Source organism: Bos indicus x Bos taurus, chromosome X, assembly GCF_003369695.1.
Source record: "Bos indicus x Bos taurus breed Angus x Brahman F1 hybrid chromosome X, Bos_hybrid_MaternalHap_v2.0, whole genome shotgun sequence".
Classification (NCBI taxonomy): domain Eukaryota; kingdom Metazoa; phylum Chordata; class Mammalia; order Artiodactyla; family Bovidae; genus Bos; species Bos indicus x Bos taurus.
The window spans coordinates 33,918,951-33,932,210 of record NC_040105.1 but is presented as its reverse complement, the minus strand read 5'-3'; the positions used below and the strand labels follow the sequence as shown (position 1 = coordinate 33,932,210).

The following is a 13,260-nucleotide window of genomic DNA, read 5'->3' as shown; positions in this document are numbered from 1 at the left end:
GCAGGAGGAGAAGGGAATGACAGAAGATGAGATGGTTGGATGGCATCACTGACTCGATGGACATGATTTTGAACAAGCTCTGGGGGTTGGTGATGGACAGGGAAGCATGGTGTACTGCAGTCCATGGGGTCGCAAAGAGTTGGACACAACTGAGCGACTGAACTGAACTGAAAGATTTTAATATTTTATCTTTTTTCCATAAACAATTTTAAACCAGAGATCCATGGAACATCAGTTTGAAGAAAACACTGTATGTCTGAATAGCAAAAGTGTTGTGTGAAGTGAGTATCGTCTTTTTTGTTGTTGTTACATGTATGTGTGCTGTGTGCTTAGTCTCTCAGTCATGTCCAACTCTTTTTGACCCCATGGACTGTAGCCCACCAGGCTCCTCTGTCCATGGGATTCTCCTGGTTAATAATAGTGGAGTGGGTTTCTATGCCCTTCTCCAGGGGATCTTCCCAGCCCAGGGATTGAACCCAGGTCTCCTGCATTGCAGGAGCATTCTTTACCATCTAAGCCACCAGGGAAGCCCATTACATGTATAGTCTATGCTCAATGAGTCTCTCTGTGGTTACAAGGGACATTCTGATATCAGCATTCAGTTATCTCCTTGAGTCCATAGAATAAATGTACAGAAATCATAGTTGACTATGGAAGAGAGTTTGGCTTAGTTTAGGCTTAGTACTTTTAAAGGACTGTGATAAAATTCATACTAGAGTAGATTAATGTCTTTACATTTGGATTTTTCAACTCTTGAGACCATTTAGCTCTAATTAGTTTCAAGGAAACTATTATATAATGTCATCCAATTGAGCTAACAGTAACATATGGATGTTTATACATCATTTCAATTCTGTTTTGTTCTTTTTATACTATGAAATCTCACTATGAGGATACTCAATAATTATGGGTTTTGCTTAATCTCACAGTAATATTACTTAATATTCTATTTTTATATCATGTTTAATATTGCAGTGGGGGATACACATTTCTTTTAGAAATTGTAACAAAATTGGATACATAGAATGTATGGAAATTAAATGATCAGTTTAAAAGTGTTCTAGCAACACCTAGTAACTGGAAAGAAAATATTTTTAATAAAAACTGCTGCTGCTGCTGCTGCTGCTGCTGCTAAGTCACTTCAGTCGTGTCCCACTCTGTGCGACCCCATAGACTGCAGCCCACCAGGCTCCTCTGTCCCTGGGATTCTCCAGGCAAGAATACTGGAGTGGGTTGCCATTTCCTTCTCCAATATATGCATGCATGCTAAGTCGCTTCAGTGTGTCCGTCTGAGTCATCCTGTCTTCCTTAAATGGTCTGTGTTTGTAGCTAAGTAGCTTTCTTAGTGTGTGCACAATGTTGAGGGTACCAAGTATTCTTTTCATTCTGAACTGCATCTGTCCCTTTTAGTCTTATCTCATGGTGCTTCTAACAAGCACAAAATTTCCCTCTCCCTTTCAACCTCCCACCCGCCACTCTCTATTGGGCTTGCCTGAGATTCTTATTGGGTGTTCACTCCTTTAAACAAAATCTACATTCGCATTTCTTTCTAAGATAAGATCTTATCTACCTTGGGCCACCTCTGTCTGAGGCTAATGTAGGTGGCCTAGCAAACAGATTTGGAGAGGAATGCTCTAAAATCATTCTAAGATCTTAAACAAGGATTGTATAGCTCCTTTACTTTACTTCTTTACCCTGAGACTACATTTTACTTTTCCATGTTTTATTTTTTGCTCTGAGGTCATTGTTGAACTTTGATTCTTTTCTTAGCTTGGAAGTCTATCCTGGGCATTCTATGTTTTATGTACAGTCTTTTCTAAAACTGAATAATTCCTTCTTTAGTTTATCTCTTTCTTATAGTATCAGAGGCATTTAAAGAAGTCAATCAATTTTTTTTTTTTACTCTTTCTAGATATCTCCTTAGCCAGATTTATGAGTTTACTAGGTCCACTTGCCATTTTCCAAAATACTCCAGGTGATAGTTTTGCTAATCATTTTGCAGAAAATAACTTACAGTCTAGTCCTCCATGTATTCATTGACTTTCTTTGAGTTGTTTCAAAGTTTGACATAATTATGTCATGGTCCACTGAGGGACACATAATATACAATTTTTTAGTTGTTTAAGCTCCTTTATCACTTTCTCAATAGAAAGGATTTTAGTTCTTAATTACCTCAGTTTCCTTAAGAGAAACTATTCCCAGGTAAAGGTGAATTGGTGGATGTGCTGTGATTAGTCCCTCACTCCTGTCTGATTCTTTGTGATCCTATGGACTGTAGCCTGCCAGGACCCTCTGTCCACGGGGACTCTCCAGGCAAGAATACTGGAGTGGGTTGCTATGCCCTCCTCCAGGGGATCTTCCCAACCCAGGGATCGAACCCAGGTCTCTCACATTTCAGGCGGATTCTTTACCATCTGACCACCAGGGGAGCCCAAATTGATGCATCAGTTCAGTTCACTTCAGTCACTCTTTGTGACCCCATAGACTGCAGCACGCCAGGCCTTCCTGTCCATCACCAACTCCCAGAGTTTACCCAAACTCATGTCCACTGAATCAGTGATGCCATCCAAACAGCTCATCCTCTGTTGTCCACTTCTCCTCTTGCCCTCAATCTATCCCAACATCAGGGTATTTTCAAATGAGTTAGTTCTTTGCATCAGGTGGCCAAAGTATTGGAGTTTCGGCTTCAACATCAGTACTTCCAATGAACATTCAGGACTTATTTCCTTTAGGATGGATTGGTTGGATCTCCCTGCAGTCCAAGGGACTCTCAAGAGTCTTCTCCAGCACCACAGTTCAAAAGCATCAATTCTTCAGAATTCAGTTTTCTTTAGAGTCCAACTCTCACATCCATACATGACTACTGCAAAGACCATAGCCTTGATAGTTTGTCCTAATTAATAAAAATATGAGTGCGCATGTCAGAAATGTTAAAAATTGTATGGACTTTTATCCATTTAAAGCAGCAGTCCCCAACCGTTTTGGTATCAGGGACCAATTTCATGGAAGACAGTTTTTTCCACAGACCCGGGGTCAGGGGAATGGTTTTGGGATGATTCAAGTGCATTACATACAACTCATCCTGATTTGGCATCATTTGTCATTTCTTATTCAAGTTGTTATGTATCAAGTTGTTATGGTATGAGTAGTGATATTTTATTGTTTTTTGGACATTTTGGCTATTATGTTAGGATACTTTGGTCCCTATTTAAAGTTTTTTTGTTTTGTTTTCATTTTAGCAGGCCTTTCATTTTTATAGGTTTGGCACATAGTTTCTCAACTTTTGTGGACCTGGGTTCCATGACAGTCTAATTTTCAGAACCTTTATGGTACCTTTTGTGTTGTGCAGGTGGAGCTACTTCTGGTCCCTCCTCATGCTGCTTATGGGGTCGGAAGCAGCTTCCCCAGGATAGGCCACTTGGTGCTACTGGTGGGGGAAGGGAATCTCTGGACCACTTGATGAAGAGTACTTCCTGTGCCAGGCACTTGTGACAGGTTCTCCCTTGACTGTAGAGAATGAAGGGTACTTACCAGGTTGAAAACTTTCTGTGGAGGTACCAGCAAGTTGCCTAATGTCTCTGGATAGGGGAGAGGAGTTTCAGGCCCTTCTGAGTAGGACAGCATTTTCCAAGTGTGAGCTTTTTCTGGTGGGATCACTTTTTCTGCCCAAGGAGCCACTGGTGTGTATGGGTGGTGAAGGGGAATCTCAGGCCGAGGGGGAGAAAATCACTTTATCTGGCCATTTATTGTCAGCAGGGATTTCAATTGTTCCCTCTTTTAGGTTCTGCAGTGCTCATTTGGTATTTGTGGGATTCCTATTTGATGTGATGGAGGAAGAGCCCATTTGAGCCATTTCCTGTTACTAAGTTTAGAGGAAATGCTGGGTTTAGGTCACATTTCTTCTTGATAGAGGTCATAAGGTGCCCTGACATGAAATTGCTCAGTCATTCTAAGGGTCCCTAGCCAATTCACCTTCTTCTTTAGACCTTTCAGAGCTCATATTTGGTTGTCTTACATTGTTTCCAGGATATATCAGTTCAGTTCAGTTCAGTCGCTCAGTCGTGTCCGATCTTTGCGACCCCATGAATTGCAGCACGCCAGGCCTCCCTGTCCATCACCAACTACCGGAGTTCACCCAGACTCACGTCCATCGAGTCAGTGATGCCATCCAGCCATCTCATCCTCTGTCGTCCCCTTCTCCTCCTGCCCCCAATCCCTCCAAGCATCAGAGTCTTTTCCAATGAGTCAACTCTTTGCATGAGGTGGCCAAAGTACTGGAATTTCAGCTTTAGCATCATTACTTCCAAAGAAATCCCAGGGCTGATCTCCTTCAGAATGGACTGGTTGGATCTCCTTGCAGTCCAAGGGACTCTCAAGAGTCTTATCCAACACCACAGTTCAAAAGCATCAATTCTTCGGCGTTCAGCCTTCTTCACAGTCCAACTCTCACATCCATACATGACCACAGGAAAAACCACAGCCTTGACTAGACGAACCTTTGTTGGCAAAGTAATATCTCTGCTTTTGAATATGCTATCTAGGTTGGTCATAACTTTCCTTCCAAGGAGTAAGTGTCTTTTAATTTCATGGCTGCAGTCACCATATGCAGTGATCTTGGAGCCCAGAAAAATAAAGTCTGACACTGTTTCCACTGTTTCCCCATCTATTTCCCATGAAGTTATGGGACTGGATGCCATGATCTTTGTTTTCTGAATGTTGAGCTTTAAGCCAACTTTTTCACTCTCCACTTTCACTATCATCAAGAGGCTCTTTAGTTCCTCTTCACTTTCTGCCATAAGGGTGGTGTCATCTGCATATCTGAGGTTATTGATATTTCTCCCGGCAATCTTGAATCCAGCTTGTGCTTCTTCCAGCCCAGTGTTTCTCATGATGTACTCTGCATATAAGTTAAATAAGCATGGTGACAATATACAGCCTTGATACACTCCTTTTCCTATTTGGAACCAGTCTGTTGTTCCATGTTCAGTTCTAACTGTTGCTTCCTGACCTGCATACAAATTTCTCAAGATGCAGATCAGGTGGTCTGGTATTTCCATCTCTTTCAGAATTTTCCACAGTTTATTGTGATCCACACAGTCAAAGGCTTTGGCATAGTCAATAAAACAGAAATAGATGTTTTTCTGTAACTCTCTTGCTTTTCTGATGATCCATCGGATGTTGGCGATTTGATCTCTGGTTCCTCTGCCTTTTCTAAAACCAGCTTGAACATCTTGAAGTTCATGGTTCACATATTGCTGAAGCCTAGCTTGGAGAATTTTGAGATATATAGTTGGGCTTATAAATGGGGAGCAGGGCAAGAGGAGCATAAACCATCTTATATGGATTAGAAGTCCTCTCTGTGCCTTTTAAGTGCTCACCTGATTGGGACATGCTCACTCTGGATAATTTCCCAATCAACTGTGCTGTTTATCATAATCTAATAATGGGAACGATATTCCATCACATTTACCGGTCTCATACTCAAGGAAAGGGGCTACTACGAGGATCATTAGGCATCATCTTAGAATTCTGTCAACCACAGAAGGTGTATGTGAATGTACTGAAGCATTAATTAAGCAATTACCATCCTTTGGAAGACTGGAACCTGTCAGGATAGTATGAAAAGTACTATTATAATTATTCTACTCACAGTAGATGAAGTACACCTGGTATCAGAAATGCTTAATAAAAATCAGAATATTCAAGCAAATTTCAGTATTAGTTAATGTCAGTTTCAGAGGTTAGACCTAAATCTTCATGTATGGCCATGCAGATATCTTCTGTGTGAAAAATATGCTAGCTGAAAGGTGAATTTAAAAACGTCACCACCACTCCACATTTATATTTTGTAGTTATGTGAAAATACTGTGGATACCAGCAAGTCACATAGAAAATAAAGGTCAGTGATATTTCTGACTTTAAATTTTTAGAGCAGCTTTATCGTAACACTACCTGCATTTGAACAGGTTGCATACAGTACAAAGTGATGGTTGTTGCTATAGGTTGTAATATTATGTACTCTCACCAGGATGGAAAATGTTAAGGAAAAATTTTTGTACTGGCCAATAGGGTCTTTTCCAATAGTCAGTTCTTCCCATCAGATAGCCAAAGTATTGGAGCTTCAGCTTCAGCATCAGTCCTTCAGGTTAGATTTGGCTAATGTGAACTACTGACAAAAAGATTACAAGTCAGGAGGAAAGAAGGTAAGGGTATTCAGTTCTATGATGCACCTTCTCCAAAACTTTGGCAGTGGCTGCCATTTTCTCAGTTTATAGCTCTTGTTGGGTGGACTTCTACTACAACTCTTAAGACATTTGGGATTGCAGGAACTACTATCTCTCTACTGCTGCTGCTAAGTCGCTTCAGTCGTGTCTGACTCTATGCGACCCCATAGATGGCAGTCCACCAGGCTCCCCCATCCCTGGGTGCCGGGAGCCAACACAGGAGATCCCACCCATGACAAGGTCATGTGGAAGAGACCTGACAGGCAAGGTGGATCAGGACTCAAGGGATTCCCTGGACCTGCTCGAGTATCTACCCCGAAACCAAAGTCTGCCTGTCTACTGTTTACTATATTATGCCTTTCACCAACTCTTCTGACATTAACAGGGGGCTATCCCCGACCACCTTTCTCTGGAGAAAATCAACTTAGGGCTCTAAGTTGATAAGTTTCCTGGGCATGAAAGGAATATTTCTATTCTAACCCCTCTGTTGGCATTCTAGCTTGCTTGACAGGTTTATCCATACCCTTGCAACTAATGCATATAATTGCTCACAACTCCCCAACCATGAAAGGCATGGGAAGCCTAAACATTCTAAAAGTCCTAATGAACATAGAGCCCTTTGAGAGATAAAAAATTATTAAAATAGTACTGGTAAAGGGCTTCATTCTTGTTGCCAAGTTCCCATATCCCTTATCCATTGTGCACCTGAGAGTACATTAGTTAATGTAGTTAAGATGTAAAAAAAAAAAACAAGTAGTAGCCTTGGTATTAACCACATCAAACCTTTGAGCTAATAAGTTCTTTCTTTGTTGTGACCCACTACACCTTTGCTCCGTGAGAATGTAACTTTATTTAGTACTTTCTGAGGCTGGGAAAAAATAATAATAATAAAAAAAACACTTTAAGAAAAAACAAGTTTTCTGGCTGATCAACCTTTATCAAAAAAGAGTCATGAAATGTTAACAGACCACAGGGCCAGACATAACATAAGACGTTTGTTTATGAAAAAGGTGTACAAAAAATGTCCTGGTTTCGATAAAGGTAAAATTGATGAAATGTTGAGCTGACTCTATATCTTTCACTTTGAAAAATGTGTAACTTAGAGTATAAAAGTTTCTTTTAAAAATAAAGCTGTGGATCCCACTTCACCAGAGCTTTGGTCTCCATGTCTTTCTTTCTCCCTCTCTTTCTCTCTTTTTTCAGGCTGAGTCCCTAGAGCACAGAGGCCCTCTGAGTTCACTTTTTTGCCTGGGCTTCTAAGACCCGATTGGGAAGGCGCTCTGTGTCTTCACCCCACCGAGAGGGCACCTGAGGCCTCCGTGAACAGAACAGGTCCCATGCCAGGGGCTTTATTGGCTTTCTGTGTAAACCAAAAAATATCAGCCTCTTTCTCTCTTCCTTATTCTTTCTCTTTAATTTTAATTTTTATTTTTGACCCCAGACCACCAGGTCCCAGTCCATTATAAGACCAGTGTTATCTCTCTCGCCAATGCTGTCCATCCTGAGAGTTCCCCTAGATCTTGCTGGGGCTGGACCCCAACACCTGGGATTCTCCAGGCAAGAACACTGGAGTGGGTTGCCATTTCCCTCTCCAATGCATGAAAGTGAAAAGTGAAAGTGAAGTCGCTCAGTCGTGTCCAACTCTTTGTGACCCCATGGACTGCAGCCCACCAGGCTCCTCCGTCCATGGGATTCTCCAGGCAAGAGTACTGGAGTGGGGTGCCATTGCCTTCTCCTCTATGCCCCTTCAAGCCTAGTGGTTCTAAAACTGGCTTCTCAGTTGCTAGCCTATGGGTACTTCATCATCTCTTGCTTTCTCTTCATTATTTACACATTTTAGTCTCCTCATTAAATGATATTTCATCACTCTTTTAAAGAGTGCCATCAGCTTTTGGCTAGGACTCTAATACATTGGTAGTGGGGAATAGGATGAACTTTAAGGTAGTATTGGGGAGGGTGGGATAAACCCCTGGAGAAGGGATAAATGGAAGAGATAAACTGGATAAAAGGGATAAACTGGAAGAGAAGAGTTTCAAAGCTTTTTATGGCATTCTATGAATATAACATGACTTTTGTATGTGAATGACTCTAATACAGTCTTAAATTGCTTAATTAGTTGGGTTCCTGTTTCTTTGCATACACAACCAGGATTGAACAGGGCTAAGAGATATCTGGGATTTATATGACTAGAAGATACTACTAGGATCTATCAAGATTGATTATATCATATTAGAACATTTCTCTCATGGCACCAGGAATATCCCAACCCAGTGCACATACTAAGTTTCTATTGAAATTCAGTGCACTGCTATGGTGTGAAACTCATTTTTATTGTCAGATAGGATAACACTGTTTGACTTTTTGATATTTCCTTTTATTATGAAGCAGAAATTGGGGAAAGCCCAATAATTTCTTCAGGAACAAGTAATTCAGTTCAGATTGTTACATATAGATTCAGATTGTTAAACATAAATAACTCTAAAAGTGGACATGACACAGCTGACAGTTGTCCATCACTGTAACACTTTTTATATCTGAGAATTCAGATCTCACATAGAATTATCTGCCTCAAAGTGGTCCACTACTGGCCCACGACAAATAGGGCAGTTTGAATGTTCTTCCAGCCATTGATCAATGCACTGATAATGGTATTCATGGGAGCATGGTAGGACACGTAGCATGTTGCCTGCGGTGTATTCTGTAATGCAAATAGTACAGATTTTAGCTGCATCTTTCTCTTCAAAAAATCTTAAAGGTAAGTTGTCAATCTGCAGTTTTGTAAGGCCTCTAGTTTGGTTTGCTTGATTTAATAAGAGAAATTGGTCCAGATTAAGGGAAGACCCAGAGTCACTATCGTCAGATGTTACTGGGGTCATTTCTTCACCTTCTTGGCTGGTCTCTGATAAGCCTGTTGATGAGCTTCTTTCTTCACTGTCTTCAAACGTCATCAGTGTGCTAGCTTCTGAATCTTCATCACTTGAGCTAAAATTAGGTATAGGACTAAATATGGTAGTAATGGAAGTAGAAATATAATAGAAGCTTGAAACTGATACCAGTATTAAATTTGAATCAAAATTATAGCTAGCATTTGGAGCAGAACCAGGTACACTATCACTACCACTAGGTCCATGTCTTTCATTTGGTAACTCTGCCCTTTCCATGTTTTCACTTGGAGGTGAGATACTATACTCTAAATTACTGTCACTGTCCATAAGATTACTTGAGTTACTAAATCCTGTCATTGTCTGATAAAAAAGAGTCTGAGTTGGAACAGACATTGTATCACTTAAGCTAGTATTTAAAATTCTATGAACGGGATTTCTGATGGTATTGACATAAGCACTCTCATCAGCCTCGTCAGAATCTGAAGACAAAGGCTTCAGTTCTTCTTGCTCACTTTCTGAAGTGGTAGTGTTGTTTGGTGAGTCAGATGTTAACTGAGTTCTACTAATTCTGCTGTCTCTCTGAGAACATGCTGGACAATGAACTTGTTCTACTGCAAGATTGAAAGGTGTGGTTGGATTTGTTTCCCTCACTTCCCAAGATTCACTACTGCACGTTGTGTCTGAATAACATTCTCCATGAACAGCATTACTAGTTTCAGAAGTCTCAATAAGACCCCTATTTTGCCACTCATGTCCAGTCATTTGCTGTCTCAATGTTTCTTCATGCCCAGTTCTAGAAAAGTTATCATTCTCACTTATGAGAGGTTGTTTAAAAGTCTGAGATGGTGTATCTTCATTAATTCTTTGAAAAATTTCCCACAGTGAATGTGGAGGTGACCAGTTGTCAGTCCTTGCTCTGGTTCTCCGAGAGACTGGGCTCCAACTTCTTAGTCTTCTCTGACTTCTAGTCGGTGGGACTTCCATTAATGTTTCCATTGTATCATGTTCTGATGTAAATGGTCTTGTAAATAATGACTCAGAGTGTGGATTTTCCACTTGCCTTTGGCTGTCTTCCTTATCTTCTCTTCTGGGAAGTTCTGCAGATGCTACATATTCATTTTCTGGATTTGAGTTTTCATCATCACACTCAAGATTACTCTCTAAGCCAAATCTGAGCTCATCACTGTTAGCACTAATTTCGCTCTCTTCTCTCCAAGACTGATTTTCTTTTTGTTCACTTGTCACATTTTCAGTTTGTCCAAAAGTGGTAAGCCAGTCTAGAAGAGAGTTCTCACTGGATTCATTATCTGAAGCATCTCCTCTATCTGTTAATTAAAAAACGGGGGGAGGGACCATAAAAGAACTACCAAAATTGGAACTATCATAAAATAGCACTCTGAAACTTTGTTTAAAAAGCAAACAAAAATGAGAACTTAAATACTCAGATGTTTTCAACTGATTTCACATTTACTTTATAAGTTATACTTTAAAAGTTAATTATCTTTAACTTTAAAGTTAATACTTTAAAAGCTTTATTATCTAGATTTATAAGTAAAGGCAGGGAAGTTTCAATTCCATCTGAAAAAGAGTACACTAATCCTAGATAAATTTAGAGAGGTTTTTACAAAGGGTATCTGAAGGAAGTCTGTTTTTCAATATTTTGTCATATACACAGCCCTGTATACCACTGTGGGAGGAAAGTCAAGAGATAACATTTTTTTTCAGCCTACTGTCAAAACACCAAAGCAATTAAACAAGGTAAACACCAGTTAAGGTACAGTGCTAGTATTTTAATTCAGTTGATATTATTGTCTAATTCTCATTAGTCTCCAACATTACTACTCTTAGGCTCTTACATGACTTTGATAATGTATAAGTTGTTTTAAAATATAAGATTATTGCCCAAATATAAACAAAGTTTATAGGATTAAAAGTATTTGAATTTTGAATACTTCTTAATATTACCAAGGTTTTTAATTGGCATTAAGCTGAAAGTCAGATCAAATGAATAGACTGAACCTAGCATGGCACATATAAGACCATATTCAAGAACCAAAGTATTATAGTATCCTCTTCATTCGATAGTAAAATCCTCTATTTTACACTGGGAGAGAAGGCACCAGATCTGAGGTTCCAGGAGGGTTTCTCAGCCTTAGAACTATTTACATTTTGGCACTGGGCAATTCTTATTTTGGGGAGCTACCATGTGCATTGTGTCGTATTTGGCAGCATCCCTGACCTCTGCCCAGTAGATGCTAGTAGCACCCATGCCTCCCTCTGTGACAACCAAAAATGTCTCCAGCTATTGTCAAGTGTCCCTTGGGGTGGGGGAGAGCAAAACTGTCCCCAGTTGAGAACTACTTGATTAAAATATAAAATATTTCTTTTTGCTATTTTTTTACATGTCTATATGGATAGAGAGGGCCTCCCTCATAACTGAGTTGGTAAAGAATCTGCTTGCAATGCAGGGGACCCCAGTTGGATTCCTGGGTCGGGGAGATCTGCTGGAGAAGGGACAGGCTACCCACTTCAGTATTCTTGGGCTTCCCTTGTGGTTCAGTTGGTAAAGAAGCCACCTGCAAAGTGGGAGACCTGGGTTCCATCCCTGAATTGGGAAGATCCCCTCCATTCCAGTATTCTGACTTGGATAGTTCTATGGACTGTATAGTCCGTGGGGTTGCAAAGAGTCTGATACAGCTGAGCAACTTTCACTTTCATAGATAGAGAAAATAATTCGGTACATAGGAGGAACTTTCCACTGAGGTACAAAAGCAACCAACAAACAAAAAACAATGGTCTACTTCACAGTTTCCCAATTAAAACAATCCAAATGTGAATCAGGGAAAAAAACCTACCCTGGCATTCTCACCGCAAACCAAGTAAATGTCAGTTCTTTTTTATGAGAAGTTCCTTACCAAATAATGTATGCCACTTCTGTATAATTTACTATTTACTATTATGAAGTGATTATTTAATACTATAAAGTTGCTTTCTTATCCCATCCTATTCCCCCCAAAGAGAAATATACCTGTATTTTCATCTGAGTTTTGTGGTAGGTTTTCTTTCATTAATTGAAGCCTCTGCCGCAACTCTTCTTCGGTACTTTCACCTAGGGGGCCGAGCAAATTGTTGTCCCTCATAAGTATGTAATCTTCTTCACTCAGATCACTTACGAATCGGAAGTAATCATCTTCTCGAGCCAATCGGTCCTTCTGACCTCTGTGTCGGACCGAAACTCTGTCTTCTTCATCGTCAGAATCTGAGCTTTCCATCTCGATGAACAACTGAAAAATTATCTGAATTTCATGACATACTGCTGAAACGCAAAAGCCGCTGTCAGGTAGTCTTCAGCTTCTGCTTCCGCCCGGGAGTGACTGGAACGCGCTCAGTCGGACAACCGTCTGCCTAGGTTCCCTGCTGCTCCACTACTCTGCTATTGCACCTCAGCTCTGCAGCCTCTGGTGAGGTAATAATTGAGATCCGCCTCTACCTCATAACTTGATTAGGCGTTGCCTAGGCATCCACTGTCTTCCTTACGTAACTGAGTAGGGACTGGATTCAGGTTGGATTTCATTTCATTCAAAAGCAGCCAATATTTCTGAGGGTTTATAATGTACCAAGCACCATCCTTCACCGTCTGCCCCACCACCACCACCTCCACCCCTCACCCGCCCCCCACAGACTATTCTCAGGCTTTCAGAAAGCTTTTTCATTTGCTACATTTAATACAACAACCTGCTTCGAAATGCCATGCCAAAGTCAGCCTCATTAAATGTAGCATTTTTCATTTTTAGGGACCGAGGGACCGCTGCCTTTTCTCCTCGTGAATTCCTCAGGTTGTAGACTCTCACTAAGAAAGTAGTTCACAATTTTTGATAATTCCGCAGGGTCTTAGTTGAATCTCTTCAGTGTGTCCTCTCCCTTTTAACTCTTAACGGCTTCGTCTTGATTATACGACCCCTCAATCCTGTTTCAAACAAACAGAAAACACCAAAACCTGGGCAGGCTTTTCTGCTCATGCAGGGAATTTCTTCTCCACAAAAGCAGTCGGTTTCGTTTTTGTCCTTGTGTCTCTTGCAAACAAAACTAGTCAGACTATCACAGGAACTTTAAAAAATGGATCCGTAATATTTATTTTACCTGTGGTAATG

General features: G+C 40.5%; 1 protein-coding gene across 1 annotated transcript; it reads right to left on the bottom strand.

The window, feature by feature from the left end:
• Positions 1-8,581: 8,581 nt before the first annotated feature.
• LOC113887272 (E3 ubiquitin-protein ligase RLIM-like) lies at positions 8,582-12,560 on the bottom strand. Its single transcript, XM_027534316.1, has 2 exons — positions 12,138-12,560; positions 8,582-10,434 (listed from the first exon to the last, which is right to left on the bottom strand). Exons 1-2 carry the CDS (start codon positions 12,379-12,381, stop codon positions 8,774-8,776), a joined length of 1,905 nt encoding a protein of 634 aa, XP_027390117.1. The 5' UTR covers positions 12,382-12,560; the 3' UTR covers positions 8,582-8,773.
• Positions 12,561-13,260: the final 700 nt, after the last annotated feature.